At 39.2% G+C, this 14,452-nt stretch overlaps 1 protein-coding gene across 4 annotated transcripts in view; it reads right to left on the bottom strand.

Moving 5' to 3' along the window:
- cadpsa (Ca2+-dependent activator protein for secretion a) overlaps positions 1–14,452 on the bottom strand; it is a 342,730-nt gene that overhangs the window by 82,655 nt on the left and 245,623 nt on the right. For all 4 annotated transcript variants that reach the window (XM_061874508.1, XM_061874509.1, XM_061874511.1 and 1 more), the window contains one exon: positions 11,599–11,706. In XM_061874508.1, the coding sequence (XP_061730492.1) occupies positions 11,599–11,706 (108 nt within the window). The remainder of the gene's footprint in view (positions 1–11,598; positions 11,707–14,452) is intronic.

The following is a 14,452-nucleotide window of genomic DNA, read 5'->3' as shown; positions in this document are numbered from 1 at the left end:
GAGAAGCTGTCTGTCTGAGCTGTGGATAAAGCAAATCAACACAAGATCAGCACACTTTCCCAACACCAGTTAAGTTGAGCATTGTGATTAAGATGGTTTTGTTGAAGTAAACATGTTTGTGTGATCTTGTTGAATAGGATGTAAGGGAATGTTTTGGAGATAGATCACAGATGCGCATAACATCTGAACCGAGCTCCAACAACTTATTTATCAGTTTGACATTTTTGGTTCTATTTTGCACTACATTGTACATTCTTCATACAATTGCATATTTGTAACTGCGCCGCGAGATGCAATGAAACGTACAGTAGAGTAGTTCTATTCTTTAGAATCTGCGGTTCGCTACCTGGAAACATAAAAACGTCTCACAAAGGAATCTTTCGTACCACTTTTTTACCCCGACGATTTTAAACGGTTGTTTGCTCACTCAGAAAAACAAGATAATCCTTCGGTCTACAGATTAGATGCGGAGAGCTGCAACTCATCTAGCTGCAGGGATTGTTTAAATACACTTGATTTTGACGATATGCTGTTTTGGTGGTTCTTGACCCCCAGCTTAAGTATTTAAGGCAAACGGCGGGATGTGACCAAACGGAAAGTTAATTAAAGCTTGAGCTGTTTACTTTTCGTCAAAGGCAAGAAGGAAGTGTTGCACAGTAAATATTTTCCATTCATCCATTTTCTCCCTTTTGTCCCTCTAGGGTCGCGGGGGAGGCTGGAGCCTATTCCAGGTGCACTCAGAGTACATTCTCGACAAGTCCCCACCTCATCACAGGGCCAACACAGATAGACAGACAACATTCACAAACTAGGGACAATTTAGTGTTGCCAATCAATCTATAGTAAGTATTTTGTAGTCACAAATTTTCTTTATGAAGACACACTTGCATATTCTAAATTAATAATACTAATATTATTAATGACTAACACTTTTTTTAATCACATTTTAGCAGTAGGGGTCACACCGCAATGGTTGGGTGTCTTGTCTTGTTTCTTTTTTGTCTTGTGAATTGCTGGTTTTATTTTGAAAAGCAACTCACTTGCCCTTCCTCTTGTGTCATCAGTCTGACGACATCCCTGACCCATGATTGTTTCCCATTACCCTAATGTGTCATATAAGCCCACGCCTCCCTTTGTTATGTGCCAGATTCTCTTAAGTTTTCGTGCCTGTATCGCTTACATGTCTATGTCCATGCCTTGCCTCGTCCCACGCTTATTTTCTTGGATCCTGAATTCCCACGCTGCTATTTTGAGTTTGACTATTTCGCCTCCTTAGTAGAGTGAATTTTGTTATTTAGTTTTTTTCAACCGAAGTGGTGAGTTATTATTTTTTCTTACTATTCTTTCTTTCCTCAAATTTTTTGAGTGATTTTTTTGTTTACCATTATTAGATTAAGATTAAGTGTAGAAATGTTCATAGTCGTTTTCTTCCTCCTGTTGGAGTGTTTTATGTTAATAAGTTTCATAGCAGATACGGCGCAAATTATAGTTTGTCTTTGTTTTTGTACTTTCCTAATTTTAGTTGTGATTCTCGGTTATTCCCTTTTTTGGAACCTTTTTTGCCAACCGTTTTTGTTGTTTGAAGATATTGTATTACTCTGATTCTGGAGGTGAAAGAGCCTTCATAATAAAAGCCCTACTAAGTATCTCTACTCTGCATCTGAGTTCATTCCTTTGTCAAAGCCTGACAGCAGGCAGCCAGTAGTAAACATTGTCAGCATAAATGTAAAAAAGCTAAAGTGATGTAGTGTCAGGGGCACAGGGGGAAGGAGCAGACAATGCACATCTTTAGCGCCCCTATAAAAAATAAAAAAATCTGCACAATTAATGGTAAAATATCGACAGCTGTGGTTGCCAGAAATTTCCCATAAAAAACAGTCACGATGTATAGGACATTAAGGTATGTTAATTTTACAATTGATAACTGTTTTTGCTTACAGTAAATTACTATGAAAAAAACCATGCATTGTTAACCTTTTTACAAAAAAAAAATATAGAAATTACTGTAAAATATCGGCAGCTGGGGTTGCCAGGAATTCACCGTAAAACAAATTAGGGTCAATTTTAGTTTTGCCTATCAGCCCATCCCTGGGTGCTTGTCTTTGGAGGTAGGATGAAACCAGAGTACCCAGAGGTAACCCTTGCAGTCATGAGGAGAACATGCAAACTCCACACTGAAATACCACTTACCCAAGAACCGAACCCAGGACCTTCTCACTGTGAGACATGAGCGCTAACCACTACGCCACAGACTTTCAGTACCAGGAAAGATATTTTAATACTTCTTTACAGTTCACTTAGTGAAACCTCTTTAAACTGTAACATCTCCCCCATTTTCAACATTCTCACTGTCACCACTAAAACAAAGATCTCCTGCATAATAAATCAGGCAGGGAAAATACCCAGAACAACTCAACTTTCTCTGACTGAACTGCTTAGGCCAGGGGTGTCAAACTCATTTTAGATCGGGGGCCACATGGAGAAAAATCTACTCTCAAATGGGCCGAACTGGTAAAATCACGGCAAGATTACTTAAAAACAAAGGCAACTGTTCTTTTTTTTACACTTACATGTTCAGGTTAATAGTATTCTATCTTTATTGGTCATTATTTATAATTTCTGAATAAATTATGTGATAATGTTCATCAGTCAACTCTTGGTGTTCATTTTCAATCTATCAAGATAAAAAAAATATTTCAAAATCAAATTACAGTATGTTATTTACGTAGTTTAATCATTTTCCTCGACTGATGTACTAACATTATGTGGTTTATTTTGTACATACGTAGCATCATCTACAAAGATACAAAGAATTGCTAATGTGACATCCAGTGGACACATTTAGAACAGCAGTTTTTTTCATTAAAAATTTTCAGGTAATTTTTATACTTAGCAAACTCATCCCGCTGGCCAGATAAAACCTGTTTGTGGGCCTGATCCGGCCCTCGGGCCGTACGTTTCACACCCCTGGCTTATGTGCTAAGTGGGAAGGAAGGCTGTTATCATAACTGAGGAGCTCTTCCGCCCCCAGGATCACTCCATTCATCCTGTTGCCATCAGGCAGATGATACAGAACCCCCCTGGCCAGGTAAAAACATTTAAAAGAAATCATTCATCCCCTCTGCAATAACTGGTCCAAACAACATGAAATCGGCCGCACTGTGTCTCTTGTATACCTGTTGCTGTGTTTAGTCGTGTTTTTAATTTTGCAATCGAAGCCATGTCAAAGACAAATTTTCTGTTTTTTATGTAGAAATGGACGATAAAGCTATATTCTTTTCTGTTCTACAAGAAGATTTTACCTTCAGAACCAGAATCAGAAATACTTTATTATCCCCGAGGGGAAATTTTGAGTATTTGTACAAGTTTTCACTGGACAACTCACAACACGGCCATACGCAACAAGTTCCTTCAAGTGAGCTATTAAATATTAGCCTTAAATGCTCCGCATCTGTTAAATAGTTGCTTGCAACCAGTTTTAACACACAGCAGGGTTCATTTTGATGCAAACTGCAATGAAGCACGAATACATAATCCCTCAATGTCTGGAACCCCTTGCCACAAAATGACTGTACAAGAAAACATTTTGTTAGCCAAAGGTTGTTTAGGCTAATGCTTTAACACAAACCACTGAAACAGTTAAGGTACTGTATACTGTAAATGTAAATGTACAATCTGCAAAATCTTTAATTTATTAAGAATATTACCGTAGATATTTGAGTACATGCAAGTGCATTGTACCATTTTTCATTATTTTCACAGTAATGTCATGAGTTTTGTATGTATTGAAAACCACATTAATTTAGGTTATCTCCTGATTCATGCTTTGCAGAAATCAACTACTATTACTAGTGATAAACTATTTTTGATTTTACGGTGTTTTAGTGTTGCTATTTAGCAACTGCTTGCCAAAGTTTTTACAGTCATTTTTTACAGTATAGATGGCATGTACAGTATATGCCCGTGCCAGCAACTCAGAGTGGTTTGTACTGATAAATAAACAAAATGTTTTCCGGTTCTAAAATCGTATTTCATTTAAGTCTGCTGTCTGATGTAACAATCGTCATAATTTTTCACCAAAATAGGGACGGGTATGGAATTTGGTGGACTGACAGACTCTGCACTTGCTCAAAAGTGCTTGGTGGAGAAACAAATAGTCAAGCACTCAGAAGCATACTTGCCAACCCTCCCGGATTTTCCGGGAGACTAAAGAAGGTTGGCAAGTATGCTCAGAAGGGATTAGTCGGACTGGCTATAGAAGGCCTGGGTGAGAAAACGATTTTATCGATCACTTCAGGTTTTTTGTTGCAGACAATTTACAAAATAAAAAAAAATAAGTTTTTTTTTCTTCTTGCTGTGGCAAAACTTTTTGCCCCAAGAGCTTCCCTAGCTTTCCTCCTCCCTCTTATTTGCTTAGGGAGATTCCCACACATAGCAAAACATGTCTAATGCTAATGCAACCAAGAGCAAGACGTTTGTTTCCAAGAAAAGAAAAGTGATGTCAGTGGTTTGGTTTTGCAGCAACAGGCGTTGAAAAAAAATGCACGCTGCAAAGTTTGTTTAAAAAAAGGTAGCCGCACAAAAAAAACTGCTTCAGCATCAGAAAAAGAAGCAACCAGCCGAGTGAGGGAAAAACAACTCATTACAAGGAGAACTAAAACCTAACAACAAACAAACTACCGCTGCATGTCGCCAAAGATGTGGTGCTCTTAAGTGGAAAATCCTGCGTTTATCGACTTGCTAAACTATAGGGACCTCTCATTGCTATATTTTTATTTACGCAAGTATTTAATTCAAGACAGAAGAATTGGATGATGTTTTTTTATTTGCATGCAGTGTTAATCAAATGTTTTGTTTACATGTGTATTTTATTAAATACAGATGTTGTGCCTCCAATTAGAAGCTCTATATTGAACTTTATTTTTTATTTGTGAAAATGCATACAAAAAAAAATATGTGCAAAAGCATCACAGTAAATATGCCCAAATGAGCTAAAATAGCTCAATTTAATCTGTTTCATCTGTGTAGTTTTTAAAAAATAATAATTTTATACAAAGTCCAATTTTTGTTTCTTCAGAGAAAAAAAACAAATTGTATAACTTTAATATAATTTTGTAAAAGTTTTGTTGTTTTGGTCCAATTTGACTCTTTCATCATATTGGGTTGCTGATCCCTGATCCAGCACAAACTTTCACCAACTCAGAGGCAACGCTAGTTACCACTCTATGATCAAGGCACCACTAAAAGTAGTTCCTCTACATTGCTCTTATAATAACAATATCGCTAATACTTGGTTAACATGCAGATCAAAACATGTAAATGGAGCATTGTTCGTGATTTTTTAGAGGGCGATATGGGCGGAATAGATTAATCGCATTATTCAGATTGTTAACAGCGTAGTACAAATAATATTTCACAATTTGACTAACTGGCTAAATTCAAACAAAATGCACTACCCCTATTATGGCCTACCACAGTGGTTCTCAAATGGGGGTACGCGTACCCCTGGGGGTACTTGAAGGTATGCTAAGGGGTACGTGGGTTTTTTTTAAAAATATTCTAAAAATAGCAACAATTCAAAAACCCTTTATAAATATAAGTGTTGAATAATGCTTCAACAAAATATGAATTAAAGTTCATAAACTCTGAAAAAAAATGCAACAATGCAATATTCAGTGTTGACAGCTAGATTTTTTGTGGACATGTTCCATAAATATTGGTGTTAAAGATTTCTTTTTTTTGTGAATAAATGTTTAGAATTAAGTTCATGAATCCATATGGATATCTCTTAAAATCTCCAAAGAGGACACTTTAAGTTCATGATCACTTCTATGTGAAGTGAAGTGAATTATATTTATATAGCGCTTTTCTCAAGTGACTCAAAGCGCTTTACATAGTGACACCCAATATCTAAGTTACATTTAAACCAGTGTGGGTGGCACTGGGAGCAGGTGGGTAAAGTGTCTTGCCCAAGGACACAACGGCAGTAACTAGGATGGCACAAGCGGGAATCGAACCTGCAACCCTCAAGTTGCTGGCACGGCCACTCTACCAACCGAGCTATACCGCTATATATATGTGTAGAAATCTTTGTTTATAATTGAATCCCTTTTAGTGTGAAGTAGTTGAAGTTTTTAGTTATTTTTATAACTTTTTTTCCAAATAGTTCAAGAAAGACCACTACAAATGAGCAATATTTTGCACTGTTATACAATTTAATAAATCAGAAACTGATGACATAGTGCTGTATTTTACTTCTTTATCTCTTTTTTTCAACCAAAAATGCTTTGCTCTGATTAGGGGGTACTTGAATTAAAAAAAATGTTCACAGGGGGTACATCACTGAAAAAAGGTTGAGAACCACGGGCCTACCATAGCTCAGGGTAAAAGTATTTAACAAATTTAGTCACACTCTTCCTCCAGTGGCCCACATATGTAAGTTAAGTTTGAGACTGTTGTTCTAAAGCAAGTTTATGCAAAACCAACTTTTCTTACTTATTGGTACCTGTTTTTTTGTATTTGGAACCTTCATATGTCCTGAGAATGTGAAATCCAACCAAGGAGTCATGGTTGAGATATTTATCTTCAATCTTGCCTCCCTTCATACGTCCTCCAAACGAAACGTTTGGAATTTGCCCAATCTGTGACGTTTTTCCCCAAGTGTGACATTAGTGGATATCTCCATTTATGGTCAAGTTCTACCCAAAAAGCTTTGCACGAGTCTGCCATCGTAGTATGAGTGTTGTACCAAATGTTTGGACTATAAGGCGCATTTATTCTGTGTTATATGTTGCACGATTGCACCAAGGAAAATTCCTAGTTTGTGAACCCGTTCTCAAATAATGGCAATAAAAACTATTCTGATTCTGAATCTGACTTAAAATTCTTTCATTTTGTCAAAAAATCGACAGTGCGCCTTATAACTTGAAGCAATTTTATTTTATACAAAGTGTAATTATAAGTGTGACCAGTAGATGGCAGGATGCTGTTTAATGGACAGCAGAATATGCAGAAATGGTAAAGGTTTACCCAAATTGCTTTGCCCAGGTCCGCCATTGAAGTCGGACAATGTAGTTAATTTTTTTCTATTCTCTTGTTGTGGGGCATTCATCATTTGCTGTTGCCATTTTTAATATAAAGTAGCATAAAGTTCTAACTTATATCTGTCAGTAGACAAGAGCAGTTGAAGGGGAGCTTCGTAAATAAGAAAGTGGCTTGAAGATGATCCGTAAAACATAATCTATGCAACATTTTGACCAAATAACCACCATTACATGTTACGTAGACCACAAAAATGGTTTAAATTTACAAAAAATAATCATAATACGACCACTTCTCCGTGCCTTTTGTATAAAAATAGACCCGAATCGAACTGCTCATCGGCAGTGCACCTTATAATCTGGTACTCCCTATGGTCCAAATAATACAATTGTCAATAAGTTCCTTCTTTTTCTCGATCCTTTTGTTGTGGGGCAGACTGGATAGTACATGCACATGCATTCTCCGCTGTTGCCATTTGTAATACAAAGTAGCATATCGTTCTAACTAATAGGAGCGCTAAAAAGTACAACACGGTAGACGGGGAGAAGATGCAGTCGAAGTGAAGCCACGTAAATAAAACCGCCAACAAAACGGCGCATTATGAAGACTGTCAAAAAAGCGGCTTGAAGATGGTCTGTAAAACAGAAGTTTTGCAACATTTTGACCAAAGAACCACATTTACATGTTATGTAGACCACAACTAAGTGTTTAAAATCTTGCAAAAAAACAATAAATTACCCTTTTAAACACACTGCTTTGTTGACACTGAGGCCCCTTCTTCACTAAGCCGGGGGTAAATCCCACTTAACCTTATCTGTGTCCACACACACACACTGGTCGTTTAAAACTCCCTGAACCCCCTCCGCAACGCGACCTATTAAGCATGCGCAAAAAAAATGCGCATGTCATAGTCACCTCTGATCTGGAAGTGTATCCTTACCCTGTGTTTCAATGTATCCTATTTTTACATTTCTTTTAACAGTAAACCTTGCTTGCCTCACCATCAGCAGCTGTCAGACTAGCCCTATTGTAGTGAATCACACCTGAACCACATCACATCGTACATCAGGGGTAGGGAACCTATGGCTCTAGAGCCAGATGTGGCTCTTTTGATGACTGCATCTGGCTCTCGGATAAATCTGAGCTGACATTGCTTAACACGATAAGTAATGAATAATTCCACTTATAATCACAGTGTTAAAAATAATGTTCAAAATATAAATTATTCTCATGCATTTTTAATCTGTCCATCCGTTTTCTACCGCACCTGTTCAAAAAGTTGCGTCAATGGTAAGAAGTTATTTATTTATTATTGGTTAGTGTGGCGCTTGCCCTCCTGGGGGTTCTTCAGACCCCCAAGCACCGACATGAGAGCCTGTTTCAGGGTTACAATATTGTTTTATTTTTCAATAAATGTCTCAGTTGTTTTTGAGCAATTGTATTTCCAGCCCCAACCCCATCTCTCCTCCTGGCTGCTGCTTATAACACAGCGACAGGTGATTAGATAACAAGGCCCAGGTGGGCCATCTACGCACCTGTCGCTGCAGGCCCGCAGGCCACGCCTCTCAACAGTTAGCTTCAGAATAACAATGTTATTACAAAGAATAAGAGACTTATTATTCTCTAGAAATGTTGGTTTTACTTAAAAATGCATGCGTTTAGTTGTGTTCAGTGTTAACAAAAATATTATATGGCTCTTACGGAAATATATTTCAAAATATTTGGCTTTTTGGCTCTCTCAGCCAAAATGGTTCCCGACCCCTGTCGTACAGGAATCATATCTTTAATGGACTTGTGAAAGTAAACAATGTGATAAAGAACATTTTACACCAATCATAGATATCTGTTCAGGACATTGTGCTTGCGGGCTGAAATTGGCGGCCGTACTTAATGGCCACAACCACTTCAAGGCTCCACAATATTTATGACATACATAGCGTACAATAACTAGTAATGCCCACATATGCGGTCCTCTCCAAGGTTTCTCATAGTCATCATTGTCGACGTCCCACTGGGGTGAGTTTTTCCTTGCCCTTATGTGGGCTCTACCGAGGATGTCGTTGTGGTTTGTGCAGCCCTTTGAGACACTTGTGATTTAGGGCTACGTGACAAAAAACATTGATTGATTGTTTGATTGATTTCCACATGGGCATGTCTGAATGACTCGCCTCCATCTTTTTGAAATTACTTTCTGTGTGGTGCGCGGTCCATACTTGCCAACCCTCCCGGATTTTCCGGGAGAGTCACGAAATTCAGCGCCTCTCCCGAAAACCTCCCGGAAAAAATTTTCTCCCGAAAATCTCCCGAAATTCAGCCGGAGCTGGAGGCCACGCCCCCTCCAGCTCCATGCGGACCCGAGTGACGTGTGGACAGCCTGTTTTCACGTCCGCTTTCCCACAATATAAATAGCGTGCCTGCCCAATGACGTAATAACTGTAGAATGATCGAGGGCGAGTTCTTGGTTTCTAATGTTAGGCAGTTTCATTGACGTCCTCCCAGTGCGGTAACAACACACAACAACAGCAGTTACGTTTTCGTCTACCATAAAGCAGTTTGTCTGCCGTAAACAGCAATGTTGTGACACTCTTAAACAGGACAATACTGCCATCTACTGTGCATGCAAAAGTGACAATAACATCTACGGCTTTTAGAGCAGTGGTTCTCAACCTTTTTTCAGTGATGTACCCCCTGTGAAAATTGTTTTAATTCAAGTAGCCCCTAATCAGAGCAAAGCATTTTTGGTTGAAAAAAAAAAGATAAAGAAGTAAGTAGGTTTGATTTCACATTTTCAGGACATATGAAGATTCCAAATACAAAAAAACAGGTACCAATAAGTAAGAAAAGTTGGTTTTGCATAAACTTACTTTAGAACAACAGTCTCAAACTTAACTTACATGTGCGGGCTACTGGAGGAAGAGTGTGACTAAATTTGTTAAATACTTTTACCTTGAGCTATGGTAGGCCAGTGGTTCTCAACCTTTTTTCAGTTTTTTTAATTCAAGTACCCCTAATCAGAGTAAAGAATTTTTGGTTGAAAAAAAAAAGATAAAGAAGTAAAATACAGCCCTATGTAATCAGTTTCTGATTTATTAAATTGTATAACAGTGCAAAATATTGCTCATTTGCAGTGGTCTTTCTTGATGTATTTGGAAAAAAAGATATAAAAATAACTAAAAACTTGTTGAAAAATAAACAAGTGATTGAATTATAAATAAGGATTTCTACACATACTGCGATGAGGTGGCGACTTGTCCAGGATGTACGCCGCCTTATGTCTGATTGTAGCTGAGATAGGCACCAGCGCCCCACGTGACCCCAAAGGGAATAAGCGGTAGAAAATTGGATGGATGGACAGCTGTAAATATACTCCTCCCCTGTTAACCCAAACACGCCCCCAACCCCCACCTCCCGAAATCGGAGTATGGCGCGGTCTGTCTGTCGTCACTTCCTCTCCGAACTCAGTTTGTAAATGATCAATGAGTCCATGCAAAGGTAGGAACCGGAGATTCAAGAAATAGACGGCGCACTTACAGGTGTAAAAAAATTGTCCGAGGAGGGGGACCTTAAACGCTGATTTAGTGTGGCTGAAATGAGGCATAGGCTAAATTATTTGTTTAAGCCAGGGGTCGGGAACCTTTTTAAAAAGTATTTCCCTAAGAGCCATATAATATTTTTTTTAACACCGAACACAACTAAACATGTGCATTTTTAAGTAAGACCAACATTTCCAGAGTATAATAGGTCTCTTATTCTTTATAATAACATTGTTATTCTGAAGCTAACTGTGGAGGGGGCGTGGCCTGCGGGCCTGCAGCAAAGCAGGATGTTGCCAGGACCGGCCTCGAAATCAGCAACAGGTGCGTAGATGGCCCACCTGGGCCTTGTTATCTAATCACCTGTCGCTCTGTTATAAGCAGCAGCCAGGAGGAGGGACAGGGTTGGGGCTGGAGCCAGAGCGCGAGTGAGGACGAAAGAGAAAAAGACAATTGCTGGAAAGCAACTGAGAGAAAAATAAAATAAAATAAAACAATATTGTAACCCTAAAACAGGCTCTTGGTGGTCTGAAGAACCCCCAGGAGGGCAAGCCCCACACTAACCAATAATAAATAAATTATTTCTTACCATTAATGCAACTTCTTGAACATAAAAAAGCATGAGAATGTTTTATATCTTGAACGTCATTTTTAACACAGTGATTACAAGTGGAATTATTCATTACTTATCATGTTAAGCAATGTCAGCTCAGATTTATCCGAGAGCCAGATGCAGTCATCAAAAGAGCCACATCTGGCTCTAGAGCCATAGGTTCCCTACCCCTGGTTTAAGCTGTTATCCGGCTTGGTGTAGACAGTGCCTAAAAGAGTGAGCATGTCTGCCATTTGGAAACAAACAACCATTACAAGATCATGACATCCCACCCAAGCCTGTATAGACAACATCGAGAAAGTTCTCTCCCGTTTGCTGTCATGACCAAAACTGCATTCAGATGAACACTCCTTGGATGCAGACAAATAAGGATGATGATGACGATAAGCTCCAAAGCTGTGGTTTACTTACATCAAACAATCTTTCAATGTAGACCTCCTCATTAACCTTCTCCCGCAGCATGTCCTGGGAGTGACGCACACACGTCACATAACCGTCAGCTACATCCATCCCGGGCTTCTAAAAGAGGCAAGACACAAATATATCATAGCAGGTAATAATTAGGTTACACAAACATCTTCAACTTATTGCTCAATATATGACTGATCCAATTCAGGCAGCTATTTCACCAAATATTAAAATAACGCTGTTGTTTGTTTGTGCTGGTTAGTGCCGTTTTTAAATAGTTCTGTGATTCCCCCATGCCGTCCCAATCTTACCAAGCTATCCCCAAACATTTCTGCTGGTTTGTGCTGTTATGGTTTTAACGTAATTAACATTTTATTATTCATATCGGCAGTGAGTGATACTGAAATATGATAGCACAAACATTGATTTGGAAAACAGGCTCAGGGGGCTACGTGTTAATAAGACATCAGTAACAATAAAACAATTAAATGATCTGACAGCACAAATGTAGCACAAACGTTGGGACAAGTTTGGAGAGATTTGGAAAAGGTGGGGGGCGACAGGTGAATAATAAGACATCAGCACTGCACTTAAGCAGCTAGCTAGCTAGCCATGTCTTAAAGCACCTCTCCTGGTAGGCGTTTCAACGTTATAACTTCACTTTTATTGTTATTTTTTAAGCCAAAATGTGTCTATTCTCTCTTTTCTGTCCAAACACATTGTCTTTGTTGTAAGTACTAAGTGATTGTGCACTGCAGAATATGTTCGTCTGCTTACACCAGCAATGACACGACGTGACGACGACGGGAGCGGGGAGGTGGTGGACCGGTACTTTTCAGAGGTGGTATAGTACCGAATACGATCATTAGAATTGCGGTACTATACTAACACTGTACAGCCCTAGTGTGAACAATACAATTTTAACAATAGTAGCGAAAATATTTTATAAACAGCACAACATAGTTTCGAGAGATTTGGACAAGTTGGGGCGGGCTGGGTGACATCAATGGTTTGATTGATTGACTGAAACTTTTATTAGTAGATTGCACAGTACAGTACATATTTCCGTACAATTGACCACTAAATGGTAACACCCCAATACGTTTTTCAACTTGTTTAAGTCGGGGTCCACGTTAATCAATTCAGAAAATCTATTTTAGAATTACTTACAAACTATAAAAGCACAAAAAACATTTCTGACCCCAAAAGGGACAAGCGGTAGGAAATGGATGGATGGATGGATGGATGGATGGATGGACGGGTTGTATTTTCAACTTTTACTGACACTGTTGATCAATATAAAAATGATACTGGACGTTTGATCTGTGTTTGATTTATTTGGCGTCTGCGGGGCTCTCGTGTTCTTCTGTCACTCAAGAGACTGAAGCTCAGCTGCCAAGTAACTCCTGCAGTCTGGTCATGTGATAAGTGGGTTTACCAGACTGTGAGGGGGCTCTAAAATATTCACTGTGGACAATACAGTACACTTCAAGTAAACCTTGTGTCACGAAACATTTAGCCTTCCAGGCTGTTAACGTCATGACCAAAAAAAAAAACACGCATGCCTGTTTCTAAACTCCATTAACACACTTGCAATGTTGATCACAACCTGCAAATGAAAGTCCTTTTTTATTCTACATTTGTACGTTCGGAACGTAATTAGCATGCTGGACTGGGACGTGCGACCCCTGCCAGCATAAGCGCTGCTTCGTCACAATTTGTCATGTGTTGGCAGCTAACACACACACACACACACACACACACACACACACACACACACTCGCACGCATCACTGACACACTCCCAAACACTCAGCAGCACCACTGCCACCCTGACAGCAGAATGTGTTGCACAACATGGGCTCACAATGTACACGGCGCACGGAGCAGGCACGAGGCAGGCGGGCTGCCAGTGTCTGGCCACATGAATATAAATGGACATTAGAAACAACAGACAACACCGTCTGGATGATGACGCCACGAATGAAAACTTGCTCAAATATTTACAAGACATGCAGTAAACAGTGCAGCATTTGCCACAATGGAACAAACATGGCACGATTTGGTCACAATTGTTCAATAAAAAACTGACCAGATTATAAGAGTATATTTTAGGGGTGCATGATAAATATCAGACAAGTAATTCTCAGCGGTGCCCCAAAAATTGACCAACATTCGCGGCAAGAACATGCTGTGACCACCCTTGACTTTTTACTTCTTAATGGACAAGGGATGTAATAGTAAACGGGATAATGATAATTTGTGATAATTACCGACAGTTAGTAATACCGTTTAATTTTTTAATGATCGGAAAACCGTCATTTATTAATGCATTTTCTGCAAGGCGTGTGCGCACCAGCGTCGCTTGGCTTGATAATTATGGCGGACCAACGACACTGACTTTGCTGCGGAGATTTACCCTCGGCGTAAACGGGGCCAAGCGTTTGGTTTAACGTCATTTTCCCTCGCTTCCCGCCGTGCGTTGAAGATGCACCGCTGTGTATAGATGGAGACAGAGCACGTGCCCCCACACTTGAAGTATACAGCGAAGGAGAAAATTATTTGATGTTTGGCAGCAGGCGATGTGTCTTGAACGTTGTCACAACTTGTTTATAAAGTATTTAGTTTGTTTATTGGAATGTTCACTCCTTTATTTAACTGCAAACTGTGTAAAAAAAAACGGGTTTCTTTTGTTGGCCAAACTGTTGTACTGAAACATTAGGGAGGCGTTGAAGTAGAATAAAGCTTGTTTATTAGACTTCATGGGCTTCACGGTGGAAGAGGGGTTAGTGCGTCTGCCTCACAATACAAAGTTCCTGCAGTCCTGGGTTCAAATCCAGGCTCGAGTTTGCATGTTC

The sequence above is a fragment of the Nerophis ophidion genome, linkage group LG16 (assembly GCF_033978795.1).
Source record: "Nerophis ophidion isolate RoL-2023_Sa linkage group LG16, RoL_Noph_v1.0, whole genome shotgun sequence".
Lineage (NCBI taxonomy): Eukaryota > Metazoa > Chordata > Actinopteri > Syngnathiformes > Syngnathidae > Nerophis > Nerophis ophidion.
Note: the sequence above shows the minus strand (reverse complement) of the source record. Positions and strands in the feature narration are given on the sequence as shown.